Source organism: Saccostrea cucullata, unplaced genomic scaffold (assembly GCF_032062105.1).
Source record: "Saccostrea cucullata isolate Sc308-1 unplaced genomic scaffold, CSIRO_AGI_Scuc_v1 ctg100, whole genome shotgun sequence".
Lineage (NCBI taxonomy): Eukaryota > Metazoa > Mollusca > Bivalvia > Ostreida > Ostreidae > Saccostrea > Saccostrea cuccullata.
Window position 1 is genome coordinate 330,293 of NW_026932392.1, and position 20,416 is coordinate 350,708.

General features: G+C 34.6%; 1 protein-coding gene across 1 annotated transcript in view; it reads right to left on the bottom strand.

The window, feature by feature from the left end:
• Nucleotides 1-20,416, bottom strand: part of LOC134235013 (uncharacterized) — a 40,834-nt gene that overhangs the window by 14,614 nt on the left and 5,804 nt on the right. The window contains exons 4-9 of the mRNA XM_062717097.1: nucleotides 17,879-18,088; nucleotides 10,136-10,282; nucleotides 6,357-6,527; nucleotides 1,380-1,432; nucleotides 1,223-1,277; nucleotides 1,045-1,074 (exon numbers count right to left, since the gene is read on the bottom strand). Of these exons, the coding sequence (XP_062573081.1) occupies nucleotides 1,045-1,074; nucleotides 1,223-1,277; nucleotides 1,380-1,432; nucleotides 6,357-6,527; nucleotides 10,136-10,282; nucleotides 17,879-18,088 (666 nt within the window). The remainder of the gene's footprint in view (nucleotides 1-1,044; nucleotides 1,075-1,222; nucleotides 1,278-1,379; nucleotides 1,433-6,356; nucleotides 6,528-10,135; nucleotides 10,283-17,878; nucleotides 18,089-20,416) is intronic.

Sequence of the window (20,416 nt, forward strand, 5' to 3'; positions counted from 1 at the left end):
AAGAAATTCGCAGAAATTTCTATTTTTAGTAACCATGGCAACACCGTTCATCGAAATCAAAAACAGATGCACAGAATTATGTATCTTAGTGTAGTATACTTGTGTATCATGTTATATTGAAATCGGACCAAAACTCTAGGAGGAGTAGCATTTTGAAAGCATTTCACAGAAATTTCTATTTTTAGTAACCATGGCAACACCATTCATCGAAATCAAAAACCTAGGCATAAAATTATGTATCTTAGTGTAGTCTACTTGTGTGCCAAGTTATATTGAAATCAGACCTAAACTGTAGGAGGAGTAGCATTTTGAAAAATTGTTTAAAGACAGACAGACAGACAGATGGACAGACAGCTAGACGGACGGACGACGCACGCATTACTATCGCATAAGCTCTTCTGGTCTCTGACCAGTAGAGCTAAAAATGTCTTGTCACAAGAATCATATCTGTGAAATATATGCTACAGTTTTTCAAAACCAAAGGAAAGACCTTTTACAGGAAATGCACATGTGTAATTTAATGAAAGCCATAGTTCTATGGTTATTCAAAAGTTATTGCCAAGGTTAAAGGTTTTAATTTAAATGAAGCAAACTCCAAGGTAAAGGTCAAAATTGTTGATGCCATAGGAGAGGTCTTTTCAAAATGAATGCACTTGTATGATAGAAATCCAGAACTCTGATCATTCAAAACATATGATTAAGGTTAATATTTTTAAAAGTAAGACAAAATTCAAGGTCAAGTGTTGATGCCCAAGGAAAGGTCTTAGTACATGAAATATACATGTGAAATATAAAAGCCCTAATATCAAAAGTTAAGGCAAAGGTTAAAGTTTTTGCAAAAAGGTTTAAAATCCATGCAAGGCATGCATGTAAGAGATCAATGTTGGGGAATAACCCAACAACTTTGCCTACAAATAAAATTTTTTGTACAATATGCAACTTTCTAAAAAAAAATATGGGAAAATGTTATGACCAGGAAATGACCAACATTAAATTTTCAGACCAATTAAATGTGGTAAGGACAAAACAATTCAGCACACATACCCCTACTCTTTGATGATCTTTGTTTTGAAACTGAAAAGAAATAGATACTAGTACATGTATTGTTTTTGTAATCCTTTGAAAAAATTTTCAGTTTTAGAACAATTGATTTCTTGAACATTATTATACATTATTTATCTCTTAGGCTGTGGTTGAGTGTATTTTAATTCAGATATATAACCTGATGCAATATAAGACAATCTTGCAGATTCCAAGTAGAGGTCTGGCAGAGTGTCCTGCATAAAACACAAATAATGTTCAAGATTAAACAAACATAAACATAGTGAAGAATTTCAACTTTTTTCTAGAATGTTGAATGATTCAACAAATAAACATACCAAAAGTTGGAGGTACTGTTTCTCCTCATTTTCATTTTTCTTTTGTTTATCACCTATAAAACAAGCTACATGTAATTCAGAGAATTTGTGTCCCCCACTTAGGGAAAAAGTAAACCATGCCCAGTTCTGGGGGAGGGGTGGGGGGTCGGACCCCCTTGACTGAATTTGTAGAATTATTAAATGTATACATGTATACTGAAGCAAATAATTAAAATATGCCAATATGGATACAAAGGTTTGGTTGCTTATTCTTTATTATGGGTATATAGAAGATTCTTTTTATATGGAATATTCATCACACTGTATTTATGATTTTATGACTTTGTACAAGCCAGACCTCACAAATTTTTCATTTCACACGCTGAATACTATCATTTAGTAAAAAAAAAAAGTATTTTGAAAAAAAAAAATGGATCGTCCAGAATGCGAACCTGGGCCCTCGCACATGTGAAGCGAGAGACATACCACTAGGCCACGGAGCAGCTTTATACTTGCGAAAATTATATGCAAACATGAAGTCACATACATGTATATATTTACGTTCGATATTGTCAAAATTTTATACAATGTGTGGTGTCTAATTTAACCTTTATTAAACAGTTCTAATAGATGTAATCAGAATATAAAGTCCATCGAGAACCTGTTTTATATGTAATAACTCTCCTCATGCCCCTGTGCTAAAAATAGCAACATGTAATACAATAAATACTAATAAAACAAAAGGGGCAGGACACTTTGAGAGGGTTTGAGAGAGGTCCTAGGGAGTTTACTTTGGTATAAAATTACATTGCAAAAGCTCAAAATCTTCTTGAAATATCGCCCGGAAATGATAGTGTTTCATACAGACAGAATGTATAAATTTATGACCTTGAACTTTGACTTTATGACATCAAAATCAATAGGGTTCTTCTTTAGTCCATAGGGAGTTGCTATGCAAAATTTCATTGCGAAAGCTCAAAGGGTTCTCGAGATATCGTGTAGAAACGAAAGTGTTACAGACAGACAGAAAGACAGATGGACGGACGGACAGACCCAAATTAATATCCCCCACTTTTCAAGCGGGGACAATTACAAATGTGAATGTGTCAGTTCTATAACACCCCGGCATCCCTGCATGTACACCAAGATGCAGCAACTGAAGTTTTATGATTCTAAGTTTCAAACATCATCTGGACACAATTTGTCTTGTACTACTACTACTACTACTACTGCTGCTGCTACTGCTACTACTACTACTACTACTGTGATCTACTTTTGGAATATGAGTCATCTTCCTCCCAGACACATCACCTGAAAGGTTTGATGGTCCTGGGCCTAATAATATAAAAGATATGTGCTAGTATGTAAAAAGCTAACAGACAGACAGATGGGAAATACCATGTTATTACCTGGTCTAAAAAATACATGTATAGGCATAGTATTATTTTATACCAGAAGTCTCTGTCAAGATTGTAGCTCTACTGGTTTGTACTTATAACAAAGGAAGAGAAAAGTAGCTGTTGGATTTGAAATTTTGCAACAACCCAAGAAAAAAATAATGATCCTTGAGTCCTAAAATAAAAATTTATTTGTTTACACTGTTGCCTACTGACCCACTGAAAATGCACCCAACCCAAACTTTTTTTTAGCCATTTTGTAAAATTATTTTTTTTCAATTTTTCAGGATATTGAAACTGTTTTACTTTGAATTTTTGACTTTTGTTTTTATCAATCAGTGGTTAATAAAAAGAGTGGAACTTATTCCTGTTTAGAAGGCCTTTGAAAAGATCTACTTTTTGTTATCTTACACAAAGAATGAAAAAAAAAATTTCAAAAAAAAGAGAAAAGAATGCCTACCTACCTACCCAGTCTAGGTCGGCAACTGCAAACAATGAATTTTTTAAGCTTGGCCTGATTTAGTCTCTTTTAGTCTCTGTGGTATTATATTTTAGATTGCAATAAGGCTATAACTGTAGGAGTAGCCTTTTAAAAACTATTATAGAAATTTCAATTTTAGTTATCATGGCAACATCATTCATTAAAATAAAACAAGAGGCCCATGGGCCACATCGCTCACCTGAGCACTAAGGGTAGGAAAAAGTAGAAAATGGCTTTTTATTGTAAAGTTTAAATCCAAAAGTAGTCCCATGACCAATCATGGATTTGCTATTTTTTAGAAATTGATTTTTAAAGAATTTTCCTATATATATCTTTAAGAACTTTGGTCGGCCATTTTTGCCCCACCCTACCCCTGGGGGTCATGATTTGAACAAATTTGAATCTACACCTGAGCATGCTTCCATATAAATATGATGAATTATAGCTTTGTCATTCTTGAAAAGAAGATGTTTTAAGAATTTTCCTATATCTTTCTATGTAAAACTTTGGTCGGCCATTTTGGCCCCGCCCTACCCCCGGGGGTCATAATTTGAACAAACTTGAATCTTCACTACCTGAGCATGCTTCCATAGAAATATGATGAATTATGGCCTTGTCATTCTTGAGAAGAAGATTTTTAAAGAATTTTCCTATATATTTCTATGTAAAACTTTGGGCGGCCATTTTGGCCCCACCCTACCCCAGGGGTCATGATTTGAACAAACTTGAATCTACACTACCTGAGCATGCTTCCATATAAATATGATGAATTATGGCTTTGTCATTCTTGAGAAGAAGATTTTTAAAGAATTTTCCTATATATTTCTATGTAAAACTTTGGACGGCCATTTTGGCCCCGCCCTACCCCCGGGGGTCATGATTTGAACAAACTTGAATCTACACTACCTGAGCATGCTTCCATATAAATATTATGAATTATGGCTTTGACATTCTTGAGAAGAAGATGTTTAAAGAATTTTTCTATATATTTCTATGTAAAATTATGGCTTTGATTTGAACAAACTTGAATCTACACTTGAGCATGCTTCCATATAAATATGATGAATTATGGCTTTGTCATTCTTGAGAAGAAGATTTTTAAAGAATTTTCCTATATATTTCTATGTAAAACTTTGGTTGGCCATTTTGGCCCCGCCCTACCCCGAGGGGTCATGATTTGAACAAACTTGAATCTACACTACCTGAGGATGTTTCCCCATAAGTTTCATCTTTCCTGGCCCAGTGGTTCTTGACAAGAAGATTTTTAAAATATGCCACCAAATTTTCATTAATTCCCAATTATCTCCCCTTGAATGAGGGCGTGGCCCTTCATATTAACAAACTTGAATCCCCTTCACCCAAGGATACTTTGTGGCAAGTTTGGTTGAAATTGGCCCAGCGGTTCTTGAGAAGAAGTCGAAAATGTGAAAAGTTTACAGACAGACAGACAGACAGATGGACGCCGGACAAAATGTGATCAGAAAAGCTACTTGAGCTTTCAGCTCAGGTGAGCTAAAAAAGCAATTACCGGGGTAAGACAATTTTAAAAAATAAAAAAGATCACCAACACTTCAAGAATGCAGCAGTAAATTTAAGACCTGTGACGGTCATCATCAGAACAATCAAGCATGTAAATTTATCTATTGAAGTAAAAAATGCAGATGATGATGCTTATAATAAACAAAATAAAATGCAGACATAACAATGGTACTTTATACTAGATATCATCAATTTATGTTTCCTCTAAAGTTTTTCTGACTTAAGATTTAGTAAGTAAATAAAATAATTGTTTTATGATTAGGCCATTCCAAGTTTTTTCTTTGTTTAGCGTCCACCCATCTTTCAAAAACCTATCTACCTATTCGCAAAAAACATACAAGTAAAAAAAAAATAAAACACATACTTTATAGTAATAAGAATGATGTAATTCAAAAGATATGATTTCATTTATCTATTTTTCATAAAGAAAGTTATTTTCTTCAGCAAAATCAATGTATTAAATACTGAAACTAATACAATAATAAAATTTTATACAAATGTTTAGAGATATTGCCGGAAATGACAAAACCTCAAGGTGCGGACACTAAACATAGAAAAAACTTGGAATGGCCTTAATAAAATTGTTCATAAAACCTGTGGATTGTTGTTCTTCTGTTGCATCAACATAGTGGCAGTTCAAGCTGTTTCAGTAGACTGTGACGTCACAATGGAAAAAAAAATTGGGAGGTTTAGTTGTTTTTTTTTACTTCAATTGTCTTTTGCTTGATTGTTCTTATGAAGACCGTCACAGGTTGAAACCGGTCAACAAAATAAATTTACTGCTGCATTCTCACGAAGTGTTGGTGATCGGTTTTATTTTTTTACAATTTTAGTTACAGTCACCCTATTGAATAACTTTCGGTATCCACATGTAAGAAACTTCCGCAATTTTAACCTCAAGGTGTTCAGGTCTCCAGCTTTTCTTTGTTTTGTAATTAAGACAATGATGTATCTAAGAGTAGTCTACTTGTCTACCACATTATATTAAAATCAGACCATAATATTAGGAGTTGCATTTTAATATATTTTTATTTTTAAATAGTAACCACTGCAACACCATTCATCAAAATAAAAACACAGAATTATGGATCCTTAGGTGTATTCTACTTGTGTGCCAAGTCATATTGAAATCTGTTATCAGACCAAAACTATAGGAGGAACAGCATTTGAAGAATTGTTTTTATTTTAACAGACAGACAGACAGATGGACAACTGACCCTCATAATACTATCGAAATAGCTCCTCTGGTCTCTGACCAGTAGAGCTAAAAAATGAAGAGAAAAAAATGAAAGCCATGCACTTTTAAGGCTCATAAACCCTCTGCTCACTCATATGAAATTTTTCTTTAACTTTTATGTTTCTCCAAAAAAATATATATATGCTGAATAAAATACAAACAATTATAGCATGGCTTGCGGGGCAAAATTTGACAAAAAAGGCACTTAAACTTGACAAATTTATAAAGGAATAATAGACGTCTCTTCTTTTAAGAGTTATCTCTCTCATCAGAGTATCAATGTACCTTAAATAGTAAATAATGCAATAAAATAAAGAGAGTACAACATGAATACATGAACATACATTTTGAACTTACTCCTCCATCCTTAGCTTTATCTGCATTAAAATAAGCATAGACAGGATGTCCTATAAAATCGTTTCTTCCTCTAACCTTTACTAAAGCCTCACATCGAAATTGGCCAGGAGAGTCACACTTATCCATTATGAAGTACATTTGCAGATAATCAGTTCTCCCTGTAATAATGGTCAAAGCATTCTTAAAATTATGTAAAAGTTAATGTATGAGTAGCAGGTAAAATCCACCTTTTTAAATGCTTGTATTTTTATTGTAAATACATAATAAAGAATATTTTGATATAAGATACACTGTAAATACTGTTAATGAATTAAGTTTATTCATGTGTGAGAAATATTCATGAGTTTCGCAACCAACTTTAAATCGCAAATATTAATCGCTGCGAAGCACTTATTTCACTTTGTTTTAGAAGAGAAGGAATCTGGTATTCCTCATTCTCAAAAATTCATTGCTGTAGATTGATTTTAAACTGACGAATCGCAAAAGATGACACAAGTAATAGTTGGTTTACAGTGTACATAATATGTACATGTATAAGTATTGTACTGATTTATTTAAAATAATTGAATTTCATTAGCTTTGATAGCACAGTGAGATTAGTACCCAATCAACAAGGTGAAGGTACCAAGTTTGCTTCTCATCATGCAGTGGCACATTTCTTTTCTTTATGTGTGAAAACAAACTTAATTGCTATAAATTTTCTAGTAAGTTCTTTCCTCAACAGAGGCCCGAAAAGGAGAAAAAGAACATAACAAATTCTGTTTTCAAAGTACTGTAGATCACAAAGTAATTTGATAGTCATTGACTCTTTATTAGCGAGACATAATTTTCATGAATTGTGGTCACTGCTCTATATAATCTTAAGGAATTCGATTATACGCGAGAATTAAATTTTCTCCATTCCTGAAAAATATTATGGAGCGCTCAAACAGACATGACGTCACAGGTAGATTTTACTGTTTGCAAATATTTATTATTACTACAATACTACAACTTGTCTAATCCTGATATCACTGCCCCCACAGAAAGTCAGGCCAGATTAGACACCATTCTGGATTAGACAGCATTTGATCTGTCTTAAACAATTGACTTAAAGAACTATATGCGGTATTAACCAGCATTTGCCCCCCAAAATCAGACTTTGATGGAGTAATATTTAATTAAGTCCTTAAACAGGGGAGTATATGCTGACTTCAAAGCACTGAATAATTTCATAAGTAATGACGTCATATGTACGTAATGACGTCACAAATATGACGTAAATTTCAGTTTTTTATGAATTTTGCAGAAAAATGTACATATTTCGTCGATATTTTAAATTAAAGTCACCGAGCGCATGTGTGTTCAGGATTAATATTTTGATATAATGTGTAGAATGATAATATCAATGAAATATGTCAATATTGTTCCTGAACACACATGCGCTCTATAAAGAAAAGATTAAATTGTTGAAATTTTGTCCATTTTGTCCTCAATGAAAAAGGATATAAAATCGGACTAGTTTGTGAAATGATATTAAAACAGAAATTGTGAATACACTGCTCTGGAACTAAAATATTTTCTGTTTATTATATTAAAGTTTAAATTTATTGAATTCAGGGGGGGGGGGGGGGAAGTTTTCAAAATTTGACTTATTTCCAAACAGATGCAATATAAAATATAGTTCTTTATAGAAAAGGAGTTTACATTAGAAAAGATTAATTTACATGTATACAATTTTTTCTTCAACCTGGCTCCCAGGCAATAAAACAAGAACAGACTCAAGTCAGAATGTTTGAAATGATATTAAAACAAGAGGCCCAGGGGCCACATTGCACAACTGGCTAGGTAAAAGCAAAAAATAGCTCAGTATTGAAATTAAAGTTTAAATATAAAAGTAGGTTCAGGGGAGGAGGGGGGGGGGGGGCTGGGTTTCAAACAAACTTAAATCTATATTTCCTACAGATGCTTTAAAATTAGTATGATACATAAAGGTTTTGCTGTTTGTAAGATGAGAATTTTTATTGATATAACCTTTATATTACTTTGTACATGTATATTAACTATGATTCACTGGCTCCTCTGTTCTCCTGGTTGGTCCTCATTTGAACAAATTTAAATCAACATTACCTTTTTTGATGCTTTTATATTGATGTTCAGTCATGACTTTGTTGTTCTTGTGAAGAATTTTAACCATTTTTCATATGTATTCCTACCTAAAACCTTGATCACTAATTGTGGCCCCATTCTACCACTGGAGGTCATGATTTGAACAAACTTGAATCTATACTACCCAACAATGCTTCCATATAAATATGAACAATCATAGCTTTGCTGTTCTTGAGAAGAAGAAATTTTAAAGAATTTTTTCTATGTAATCCTTCTTAAAACTTTGATCACCCATTATGGCCCCACCCTTGCCCTAGGGGTCATGACTGGAAAAAATTTGAATCTACACTACAAGAGGATGCTTCAATAAAACTATGACCAATGCCTTTGCTGTTCTTGAGAAGAACATTTTTAAAGATTTTTCCAACCTATGTTAAACTTTAATACCCCATTGTGGCCCCACCCAACACCCTGGGGTCATGATTTGAACATACTTGAATCTACACTACCTGAGGATGCTTCCACATGTTCGAGTTTCATCTTTACTGGCCCAGTGATTCTCGAGAAGAAGATTTTTAAAGATTTTTCCTATGTTTTGAATAGGGCTCACCGTATCAATATATCGATGTATCGATACGTATCGATATTCAAGAAAAATATCATATCGAAAAATTACTTCCAATGTGTATTGGATATGCAGTTTTTCTTCTAATTCTGCTAAAAAGATGAGAATTTTAATCAGCAGAGATTAAATTTAACTTTTTTAAATTAAAACTTATCAATAATTATAGATTTATAAAAGAAATAAAACAGTTTTTATTGCTATTATAAATTACATAACAATTTCATTTTAACATGTTGATTTTACAGTCATTAAAAGTTTCGATTGGAAGTGTTTTATTTACTGGCTATGGGATAAGAACTTTGAAATGGGTAATAAAACACTAAATTTTTTTATGAAATCCATGCATTAAATGATTAATATGCCTTTTTTGATGGACTTGTTTTAAAATCCAATATATCACATATCGCTTTAAAAAATATTGTATCGTATCGAAATTTTTAGCTCAATACACAGCCCTAGTTTTGAACAAACTTGAATCTACACTACCTGAGGATGCTTCCATGTGAGTTTTATCTTTCCAGGCCCAGTGGTTCTTTAGAATAAGATTTTTAAAGAAATTTTCCTGTTTTCCTAAACTTGAATCTACACCACCAAAGTTTGTGTCCACATGAGTTTCATCTTTCCTGGACCAGTGGTTCTTGAGAAGAAGATATTAATTTTTAAAAGATGCCACTTTTTTTTCAGTTATTTGTTAGTATCTCCCCCTGGAAGAGGGCTACCCTTCATTTGAATAAACTTGAATCCCCTTTATCCAAGGATACTTTATGGCAAGTTTGGTTGAAATTGGCCCTTTAGTTCTTGAGATGAAGAGGAAAAATGTGAAAAGTTTACGACGACGGCGACAACAACAACAGACAATGGACAAATTTTAATCAGAAAAGTTCACTTCAGCCTTCAGCTCAGGTGAGCAAAAAAAAATTCACCATGTTTTTACAAATTTTTGCTTTAAAGCTTAGAAATGTGCCTCATTATTTCTTTTTGCATTTATTTTTTAAAAGTGGTAATAGTATATATTTATTAGAATCAATGAATGGCTTAAAAATACACACTCACATTTATGCATTTTTTCTAATTTATGGTCTCCACCCTGATTTTCTGCAGCACACAATATATGAGGCTTAACTTCTTTTATAAGATCTCTCCTGGGTTGCCATCTTATGTTAGTTAAACCCATTTTATCATAATCCAGATACCCTGCACCTGCAATACAGACAATTAAACTAATTTAATACATTGGTCCCAAATGATATCACTTTACATGGCATCTGGCTGCCAGTCTTTCTGTCTGTCACATCCTAGTATATTTTGAAAACTGTAAGAGTGATGGATTTGATATTTTGCACTAATATTGCTTGGCACTGTAGCTTTTAAAAATTTTATGATTATCAATCTTGTGACTCTTGACCTTAACATTTGACCTACTTTTCAAAATTTTATTTCTTAGTACTGATATACAGCATATTCTTATATTGAAGAAGTAAAACTATGCTATGTAGCATATGTGCATTGTTTGTCATAAAACATGTCCAGCATTATAATCCACTCGACCTTGACCTTTGACATTCTTTGCAAAAAATACCCCCGGCAGTTCAATTTAATTTATAAATTTTGAATTTTGAGATACCAGAGTTTGATGATTAGCATTTATATTTTTATATATGTTTATCAGTTCATGATATTGTACTTTGAGACTATGATATTCAATTACCACACAAACTTTTACATGTATTTTAAGGATATCCGATCCTCAGCCAGGAAGGATAACTCCAAAAATTAATATTAAATTTGAAATGCATCAAAACGAAGCTTGAAAATGAAATTTTTTCATGCAACAATTTTCATTTTATTCATCTTTATAAGATTCAAGGTCTTTGGAAGTCTTAGAAAAGGTTATATAAAAGTTTACATTTGTACCCTATAAAAGGAGAAAAAAAATATACAGTTTTAAAGAAATAAGGTTTTCTTGAATCCAGCCTTAGATATGAAATGAGAAGTGATTTGTGGTGTCTTGCAATAATAGCAAAAGCCTTTTACACTATGCATTATAGAATACATGACGAAAATAGAAGACAAAAAATACCAAATAAGTATAAAAATAATGACAATTTCTCTGAGTGCCTGGATACCTATCGTTTTTTAACCTAATATATATTTGTTGATCAATTTGCAATTAGAAAATGCATTGCTGATACATATGGCACACCAAATTCACAAAAATGAGATAATCATAGTTTCACAGTCGATAAACTAGGTTTATCGGTTGTAAACTATAGTTTACGGACTGTAAACTATAGTTAACAACGTTAATCTATATTTTACATCTGTAAACCATAGTTAACGCAATAATCTATGTTTCACAGCCGTAAACAATACTTAACACCGAAAACAATCATTTGCGATTGCAAAACATAGATTATCTGATAAATACAGTTTCACGATTTGTAAACTATAGTTAACTATAGTTAACGATCTGATAAATATAGTTTCATGATTTGTGAAACTATGATGAACAACTCTTAACTATAGTTTACGATTGTAAACTATAGTTTACAAATGTGAATCTATGTTTATCAACAAAATCTATTGTTAACCTTTAATTACAGACAGATAAACTTAGATAATCATTCGTAAACTATAGTTAACATTCGTTAAATATAGTTTTACAGATGAAAACTATACTTAACAAATCGTTAACTATACTTAACGAATCTTTAACTATAGTTTACGGTTTGTAAACTATAGTTTACAGTCGATAAACCTAGTTTATCAATTGTGAAACTAGGTTTATCTCATTTTTGTGAATTTGGCGTGCCATAGATACATGTATCTCAATTCGCTTTTTCTGCAAAAATATTGGAGATCTGACAATTTTCCCTATATACTGTAAACATATTACATTTGGCGGTGTATTCTTTTCAGCGCTTTTGGCGGAAAGATACTTCCGCTAATTCAAGTACATCGCTAAATGTCTTAAACAATGATACATAAATAAGAATATCAAGAAATGCGCTAAATCAAATCAACGCTAACTTGTTTAAAAACCACTTTCCGCTAAATATCGTACACGCTAAATATAATACATTTACAGTAATATGATTAAATTTAATCTTTAACTTTAAAGAAATACTGTGCATAAATTTACATAACTTTGTGGATTCAGAGATACTTTTATAAGTATTTTTGATTACTTAATTGCTAATTTTATAAACCTGAGGATTGGACTACCTTAATACTGAAAATATGAAAATATACATTGAGATCCGTGGATCTGAACTGCTACAATTCTCCTTCCTCAAACAGTCTTCAACCTTGAAGACACTATTTCTCAGGCCCTGTCTGGAATTATAGTATACACAATTTACAAATAACCTGAACAAGCCCCCCCCCCCCCCCTCTACTGGTCACAAAATGTATGGTTGGATTGGAGTATGCATAAAGAAAACACATGGCTGGATCAAGAATCAAACCTAAGTATCCTGCATTACTGGTCAGGTCCTCTACCACTAAGATATCAAGTCTGATATCAACAGTCAATATAGCCCAAATTGCTACAAAATCTGCATTGCTTTCAGAAAATTTATGGTAAAATTGGCCCACAAGTGGTTCTTTATCCGAGTAGAAGAATTTAAGTTGAAAATGTGAAAAGTTTAAAGATAGGCAGATGAATGACAGACAGGTGATTAGAAAAGCTCATTAAGCTTTCAACTCAGGTGAGCTAATAAAAAGCTGACCACTCTTTGTTTTATTTACATATTTAATGAAACTTTGCGCCCCCCGGATTACAAAGCGTATACTAACCCAAACCAGGTTATACTCAACGAGAGAATATAATTTGGAATTTGGTGAAAATTGGCCTAATGGCTCTTGAGAAGAAGTTAAACTGTGAAAAGTTTACAGATGGATGGACAGACAGCTAGACAGACAGATGACAATTACATGACTACAGTAAAACTCGGTTATAATGAAGTCACTGGTGTTACCAGTTTTGGGTCATTAGTCACCCCCAAGACAATGACAGTGTTGGGTGATTAGTCACCACTTTAGACTTTACGTTCCTCAGGAGGCTGAAGAGCGAATACAAATGGCGGGAAGATTGTTGGTAGTGACCAGAGGTCTTTTCAGGTAATTTGGACCAACTTTTCATGGTAGCAGAGCGTGTAAGCAGAGAAAAAAAACATGGCTAATAGCTTCAAGAACCCTCCAGCATTTGATCATGACCTATGAAACATGGAAAAACGAAGTTGCAGTGTGGCAACTGGTAGAAAGAAAAACGAGCCCTGGCTGTGTCATTGTCCCTGACTGGAAATGCTAGAGAAACAGCAATGGAGCTTCCAGTGGAGGAATTAGGAAAAGAAGACGGTATGAAGAAACTAATGACACAATTAGATAAAGTTTTTCTTCGAGATGATAAAGACAAGGCATATGAGGCCTATAAAAACTTTGATGTGTTTAAGAGAACAGAAAATATGCAAATATCTGACTACATTGTTGAGTTTGATAAACTATACAACAAGGCCAAAAAATTTGACATGGCACTCCCTGAGGCAGTTCTTGCCTTTAAAATCTTGGACAATGCAGGACTTTCGATACAAGAAAGACAGTTAGCATTAACTGCATGCACAGACCTCAAGTACAAAGCTATGAAGTCGGCATTACAAAGGATTTTTGGTGAAAGTGTGAGTTCTAGTTCAGATGTGAAAACTGATAACCCAGTCATTACGATTAAACAAGAGCCTGTATTTTTCACACAACAGAAGAAACTAAACAACAAGCAAAAAGGGACAAATCCCCTAAACAAGTTTGGTAAAAGAACTAAGTGTGCAATATGTCAGAGTGTGTTTCACTGGGCAAAAGACCGTCCAGAGAAAAGAGCTTCTGTGCAGTTGGCAGAATGTGACTCGGACACGGTTGAGGATTGCAATGTTACTTTACTTACTAAAGATCAACCAACGATGAATGAGATTTTCATCTTAGAGACTTTAGGAGCGGCAGTCATTGATACAGCTTGCACCCGTACAGTGTGTGGAGAGAAATGGTTTGATTTGTTTTGTAAGGAAACGCATGAGAAAATACCAATAGTCACAAGTCGTCAGGCATTCAAGTTTGGAGATGGAAAAATAGTCTACTCGTTCCAACGCGCCACAATACCAGCTGTCATTGGGAAAACAAAATGCAACATAGAAACAGAAGTTGTAAAAGCTGACATCCCTCTTTTATTGAGTAAATCATCACTGAAAAAGGCAGAAACAGTTCTGGACTTAAAAAATGACAGAGCAAGTATGTTTAATCTGGAATTCACTACAAGTGGACATTACTGTGTAAGAATTCTGAAAGATTCGTCTACAAACGAGGACAGCTCATTGAAAGAGGAAATTCTAGAAGTCACAGAAAACATGAACAAAGCTAAAAAGAAAAAAGTAGTGATGAAGCTCCACAAACAGTTTGGACATGCAACGCAAGAAAGACTGGCTCAGTTATTGAAAAGTGCTGGGACAACGGACTAAGAAACGATGGAGTCATTACAGTCTGTATGTGAAAGTTGTGAAACTTGCGTTAAGTACAAAAGACCAGTAGCGAGACCTGTTGTAGGATTGCCGTTAGCAACAGACTTCAATGAGACTGAAGCTGTGGACCTTCACGAATTGGAACCAGGACTGTGGTACTTGCATGTCATCGATGAATTCACTCGTTTTAGTGCCGGGAGCATCATGAAATCAAAAAAGTCATCAGAATTTGTGAAAAAATTCTTTGAGTGTTGGTTATCAAAACACGGAGCCCCAAAATGTCTGTATAGCGATAATGGCGGTGAATTCAATAATGAAGAAGTTCGTGACATGGCAGAAAATTTCAATATGGAAGTGAAGACGACGGCTGCGTACAGTCCATGGAGTAATGGTTTATTGGAGCGTCATAATAGAACTCTGACTGAAATTCTCCAGAAATTAAGAGCTGAGAATGACTGTGAATGGGAGACAGCATTAAACTGGGCACTTATGGCTAAAAATGCTCTACACAATGTGCATGGTTTTAGCCCGTATCAACTGGTATATGGACGTAACCCCAATCTTCCTAGTGTGCTAATCGACAGACCACCAGCTCTGGAAGGTACTACTATGAGTACAGTGGTTGGGAAACACATCGAGGCACTACACTCCTCTAGAGCAGCTTTCACAAAAAGCGAGTGTTCTGAAAGAATCCGAAGAGCATTGAGGAAACAAACACGATCAAGTGGTGATCAGTACCAGAATGGTGATCAGGTTTACTACAAACGGCCAGATAGTGAAAAGTGGAAAGGCCCAGGTGTAGTTATAGGGCAAGACGGTTCAGTTATCTTTGTAAGACATGGTGGAATTTGTGTTCGTGTTCATCAGTGTAGAATCAGAAAAACAAACACAGTCATGGAAGACACTACAGATGAACCCAAAGGAGACAAAGTGATAGCACAACAGGAGGAAAGAGATAATTGCATAGAAGAAAACAGTGACTCTGAAGTGGAACAAGATAACTTGGATGAACAGATTGGTGGAGTTGACAGCGAACATAATGAGACCAATAACCAACAATGGAAAGGACAAGTTATCAAGTACCAAGATTCACAGAATGGGGAAAGCTGTGTTGCAAAAGTCATTGGATGAGCTGGTAAAGCAACGGGAAACAACAAACATTGGTACAACCTGCATTATTTGGAGCCAGAGTCTCACAAAGGAGCTAAAATTTCAGTTGATATGGAAAAAGTCCAGGATTTAGAGATTTGTGATAGTGAAGACGTGATGGTCTTGACTGATGTGTGTTTCGAACAAGCTAAACGAAAGGAACTTTTGTCTTGGAAAAACAACAATGTGCATGTTGAGGAGAAGGACATTGGCCAAAAATGTATTTCAACAAGGTGGATTTGTAGCCTCAAAGACACGGATGAAGGAATAAAACACAAAGCCAGACTTGTAGCTCGGGGATTTGAAGAAGTAGACAGAGAAGACATTCCAAAAGACTCGCCAACTTGTGGTTCAGATTCTGTCAGACTTGTCTTAACTGTATTGGCTCAGAGAAACTGGAGCGTTCACACTATGGACATTAAGACAGCATTTCTTCAAGGTTCAGAAATTGGACGCAAGATTTATGTCAGGCCGCCACCAGAAGCTGGTTGTAAAAGTGTAGTATGGCAACTGCGTAAATGTGTGTATGGGCTGTCTGATGCTTCTCTAAGCTGGTACAACAGGGTCAAAGAAGTGCTTATTGGCAGTGGTGCAGAGGTTTCTAAATCTGATCCAGCAGTTTTCTTTTGGAAGAATGGTGACCAAAGAGTAGATGGCATCCTTGCTTGTCATGTAGATGACTTCTTATGGGGAGGATCAGCGGAATTCGAGAACAAGGTGATCAAGGAAATAAGAAAAACTTTTCTTGTTGGAAAGGAAGATGGTGATGAAAACAGTTCCTTTTCATATGTAGGAATCGAATTGTCCAAACATGAGAAAGGTATTGAACTTAGCCAGTATAACTATCAGAAGAACATTCAGTTCATCCCTGTTGATAAGAGTCGTCTTGTAGATAGAGAGGCTGCACTAACATTAACAGAAAAAGAAAGCCTTCAGTCAAAAATTGGGCAGATACTATGGACAGCACGACAAAGTCGACCAGATGTCATTTTTGATGCATCCAATCTAGCTTCGAACTTCAAAAGGGCTAATGTTCAGACTTTGATTGAGGCAAACAAGATCATCAGAAGAATCAAGTCAGAGAAGGTTACCCTGAAATTTCAAAATCTTGGACAGCAAAGCAATATGAAGCTTGTGATATTTTGTGACGCGTCCCTTGGGAACTTGCCTGATGGAGGAAGTCAAGGTGGACATTTTATTGCTCTCTTTGGATCTAATGGGCTCTTCTCACCCTTAACCTGGCAGTCAAAAAGAATCAGGAGAGTAGCAAGAAGAACAGTTGCGGCAGAGACGCTAGCAATGGCTGATGCCATTGACACTGGAATGTACTTGGCTTCACTTTATGGGGAATTGACCAATGGACCAAACTTACCCATTATTTGTGTAACAGACTGTCACTCTCTCCAAGATGCAATTGAATCGACCAAGCAAGTTTCAGAAAAAAGGTTGAGAATGGAAATTACCAGTATTAGAGAGTTGATCCAGCAAAAAACAATCACTGACGTAAAATGGATAGAGAGCGAAAATCAGCTGGCTGACTGTTTGACAAAGAAAGGGGCATCATGTCTGAATTTACTCAAAGCACTACAAAATGGTGTTTGGGTAAACAAGTGCTTGAGACAGTAAAGCATCTCCAGGAAACTTTGTAAATAGTGTATATATGTTAAGTTTGCAAAGACAGTATTTAGTTGACTTTTGGTTATATTGCTGCCACAGGGATAGATGGCAGTTTTCTTTCTTAAAAGAAGAAGGGGAGTTTGTTACCAGTTTTGGGTCATTAGTCACCCCCAAGACAATGACAGTGTTGGGTGATTAGTCACCACTTTAGACTTTACGTTCCTCAGGAGGCTGAAGAGCGAATACAAATGGCGGGAAGATTGTTGGTAGTGACCAGAGGTCTTTTCAGGTAATTTGGACCAACTTTTCAACTGGTACCTATGAAGTTACTTCGCTATATCCGTAATTAGTTATATCAGTATAAGGAATTCATTAAATCTATATAGCTGGGGATCCAAGTTAACTTTGCTATATCCGTGAATTCACAATATCCGAGTTCATACTAAGCGAGTTTTACTGTATTGCATAATAAGCTCCTCTGGTCTCTGACCAGAAGATTCCGAGTTAAAAATGATGATCTCCTTACCTCCAATCATTTTGAAATCATCAGATGGTTTAGGCCACCTGGGTTTATCACTAGCCATATGTTTGGCACTCCACCATACAATGAAAAAGGAAGTCCAATCAGCTATGTTATTAGCCAGGCCTCCAACTGTATCGTAGTGACATTTTACTGACACAATTTTTGATTTACCACTTAGTTTAACCTCTCCTGTAGCAAGAATCATATGTTTACCTGCAAGAGAAAATGTTTCTAATATTAAAAAGTTGCCTTGGGGCCACATCGCTCACCTGAGCACTATAGATAAGAAAAAGAAGAGGCCCATGAGCCACATTGCTCACCTGAGTAGCAATGGCCATGCTGTTATTTACCAGATTCCCCCCTTGTAATACTTACTGTGGCCCCAACCTACCCCCAGGGCTCATAATTGGGACAAATTAAAATATACTGTAAATCACTATTTATTCGCAAGAACTTTATTTTTGCATTATCATGCAATTATGTCTGCTCGCAAAAAATACATTCTCGTGTAAAAGTGTATCGGTAACGATTATATACAACAAAAAACGTAACTTGCGAAAATTTTGTTTGGCTTATAAATAATATAGCTCTCTGGCAAAAATAAAATGTTGTGAAAATATAGTGATTTACCATACACTATCCCAGAATGCTTCTTACCCTAAGGTTCATAAGAAGATTTTAATTCTCCCCCCCCCCCCCCCCCCCTTATATTTCAATGTAACACTTGGATTCCGTATTGTGGCCCCACCCTGCCCCCACAGGTCATTATTTGAACAATTTAGAATCTACATTTCCCCCGGATGCTTCCACACTAAGTTTTAAACTTTTCTGGCCCAATGGTTCTTGAGAAGAAGATTTTTAAAGATTTTTCCTAAAAATTTCAATGTGAATCTTGTATCACCCGACCTAAACCCAGGGGGTCATGCTTTGAACTATTTTGAATTCTGCCCCAGGATGTTTCCACATAAGTTTCAGCTTTTCTGGCCCAGTTTTTCTTGAGAAGATTTTCAAAGATTTTTCCCATATATTTTCAATTTAAAGCTACAAGGATTCCCTATTGTGGCCCACCCTACATCCAGAGGACATAATTGGAACAATGGTTCTTGAGAAGAAGATTTTTAAAGATTTTTTCTTAAACAAGAGGCACGTAGGCCACATTGCTCACCTGAACACTGGCTAAGGAAGGGGACTATGTTTTGAGCAATCTTGAATACTTGAATCTACACTAACCAAGGATGCCTCCATATGTATGGTTTACTGAGTCATGTACTGATCTTCGAAACACAGTAAAACAATATGAAAAGTTAGTAAATCAATATCCTTTCAATGGTCAATATAGAAAACTCTTTTACACATATAGGTCTAAATATAGAAGGCTATGTAAACATGAAGAAAAATCATACAAACAAAAAATTTGTCTTGAAATTAACAACAATCTTGATACAAATCCCAAAACATTTTGGAAAATGTTGAACAAACTAGATAAAATGCAGAATATGCATAACAACTCTCCGGATCTTCCCTGTGAAATATTTTACCAGTACTTCAAAACACTGAATACTGCAAATAGCAATCAGAATGATTTCCACAAATTCATTTCGGAACAGTTTAATGTTTTAAAACAGAAACTAGAGAATGATGTTAGTCCCCCTATTACAACTCACGAAATAATGAATGCCATAAAAAATCTAAAGCAAGGTAAAAGTATATCCATGGATCTTATTTCAAATGAAATGCTAAAAAATGGAGGCAGTGTATTACTGAAACCACTACAAAAACTGTTAAACTTTATTTTAAACTCGGGACAATTTCCTACTTTATGGAATGAAAGTATTCTTGTGCTCTTACTTAAATCTGTTAACAAACTTGATCCCTGTAATTATAGAGGTATATCTATAACATCAAACTTGGGAAAGCTTTTCAATAGGATTATTCATTTCAGATTGCTAGATTTTATTAAGGACACATCACTTATTAGTGAAAATCAAATTGGTTTTAAAGAGAAAAGCAGAACATCAGATCATATTTTTACAATTAAGACTATAACCGATTATTACAAAAACAGAAAGCAAAAGGTTTATGCGGCTTTCATTGATCTCCGTAAAGCCTTTGACACTATATGGAGGGTTGAACTTTATTATAAACTTCTGAAATCCAATATACATACCAATATGTTCAATATTATATTTTCAATGTATGAAAATACAAAAACTAAGATTAAGTTTACTAATGGTCTCAGTATAACATTCACATCTGAATGTGATGTTAAGCAAGGCGATATTTTAAGCCCATCTCTTTTTAACATTTTTATTAATGGTATTGTTGATGAACTTAAAACGGGCAATTGTGATCCTGTTAAAATTGGTGAAATCTCTGTAAATTGCTTATTATATGCTGATGATATTGTTTTATTATCTGAAAGTAAAACTGGGTTACAAAATTGTTTGAACATCCTTGAAACATATTGTTCTAACTGGAAACTACAGGTTAATGTGGAGAAGTCTAAAGTTCTTATTTTTAACTCAAATGGTAAATTTTGCA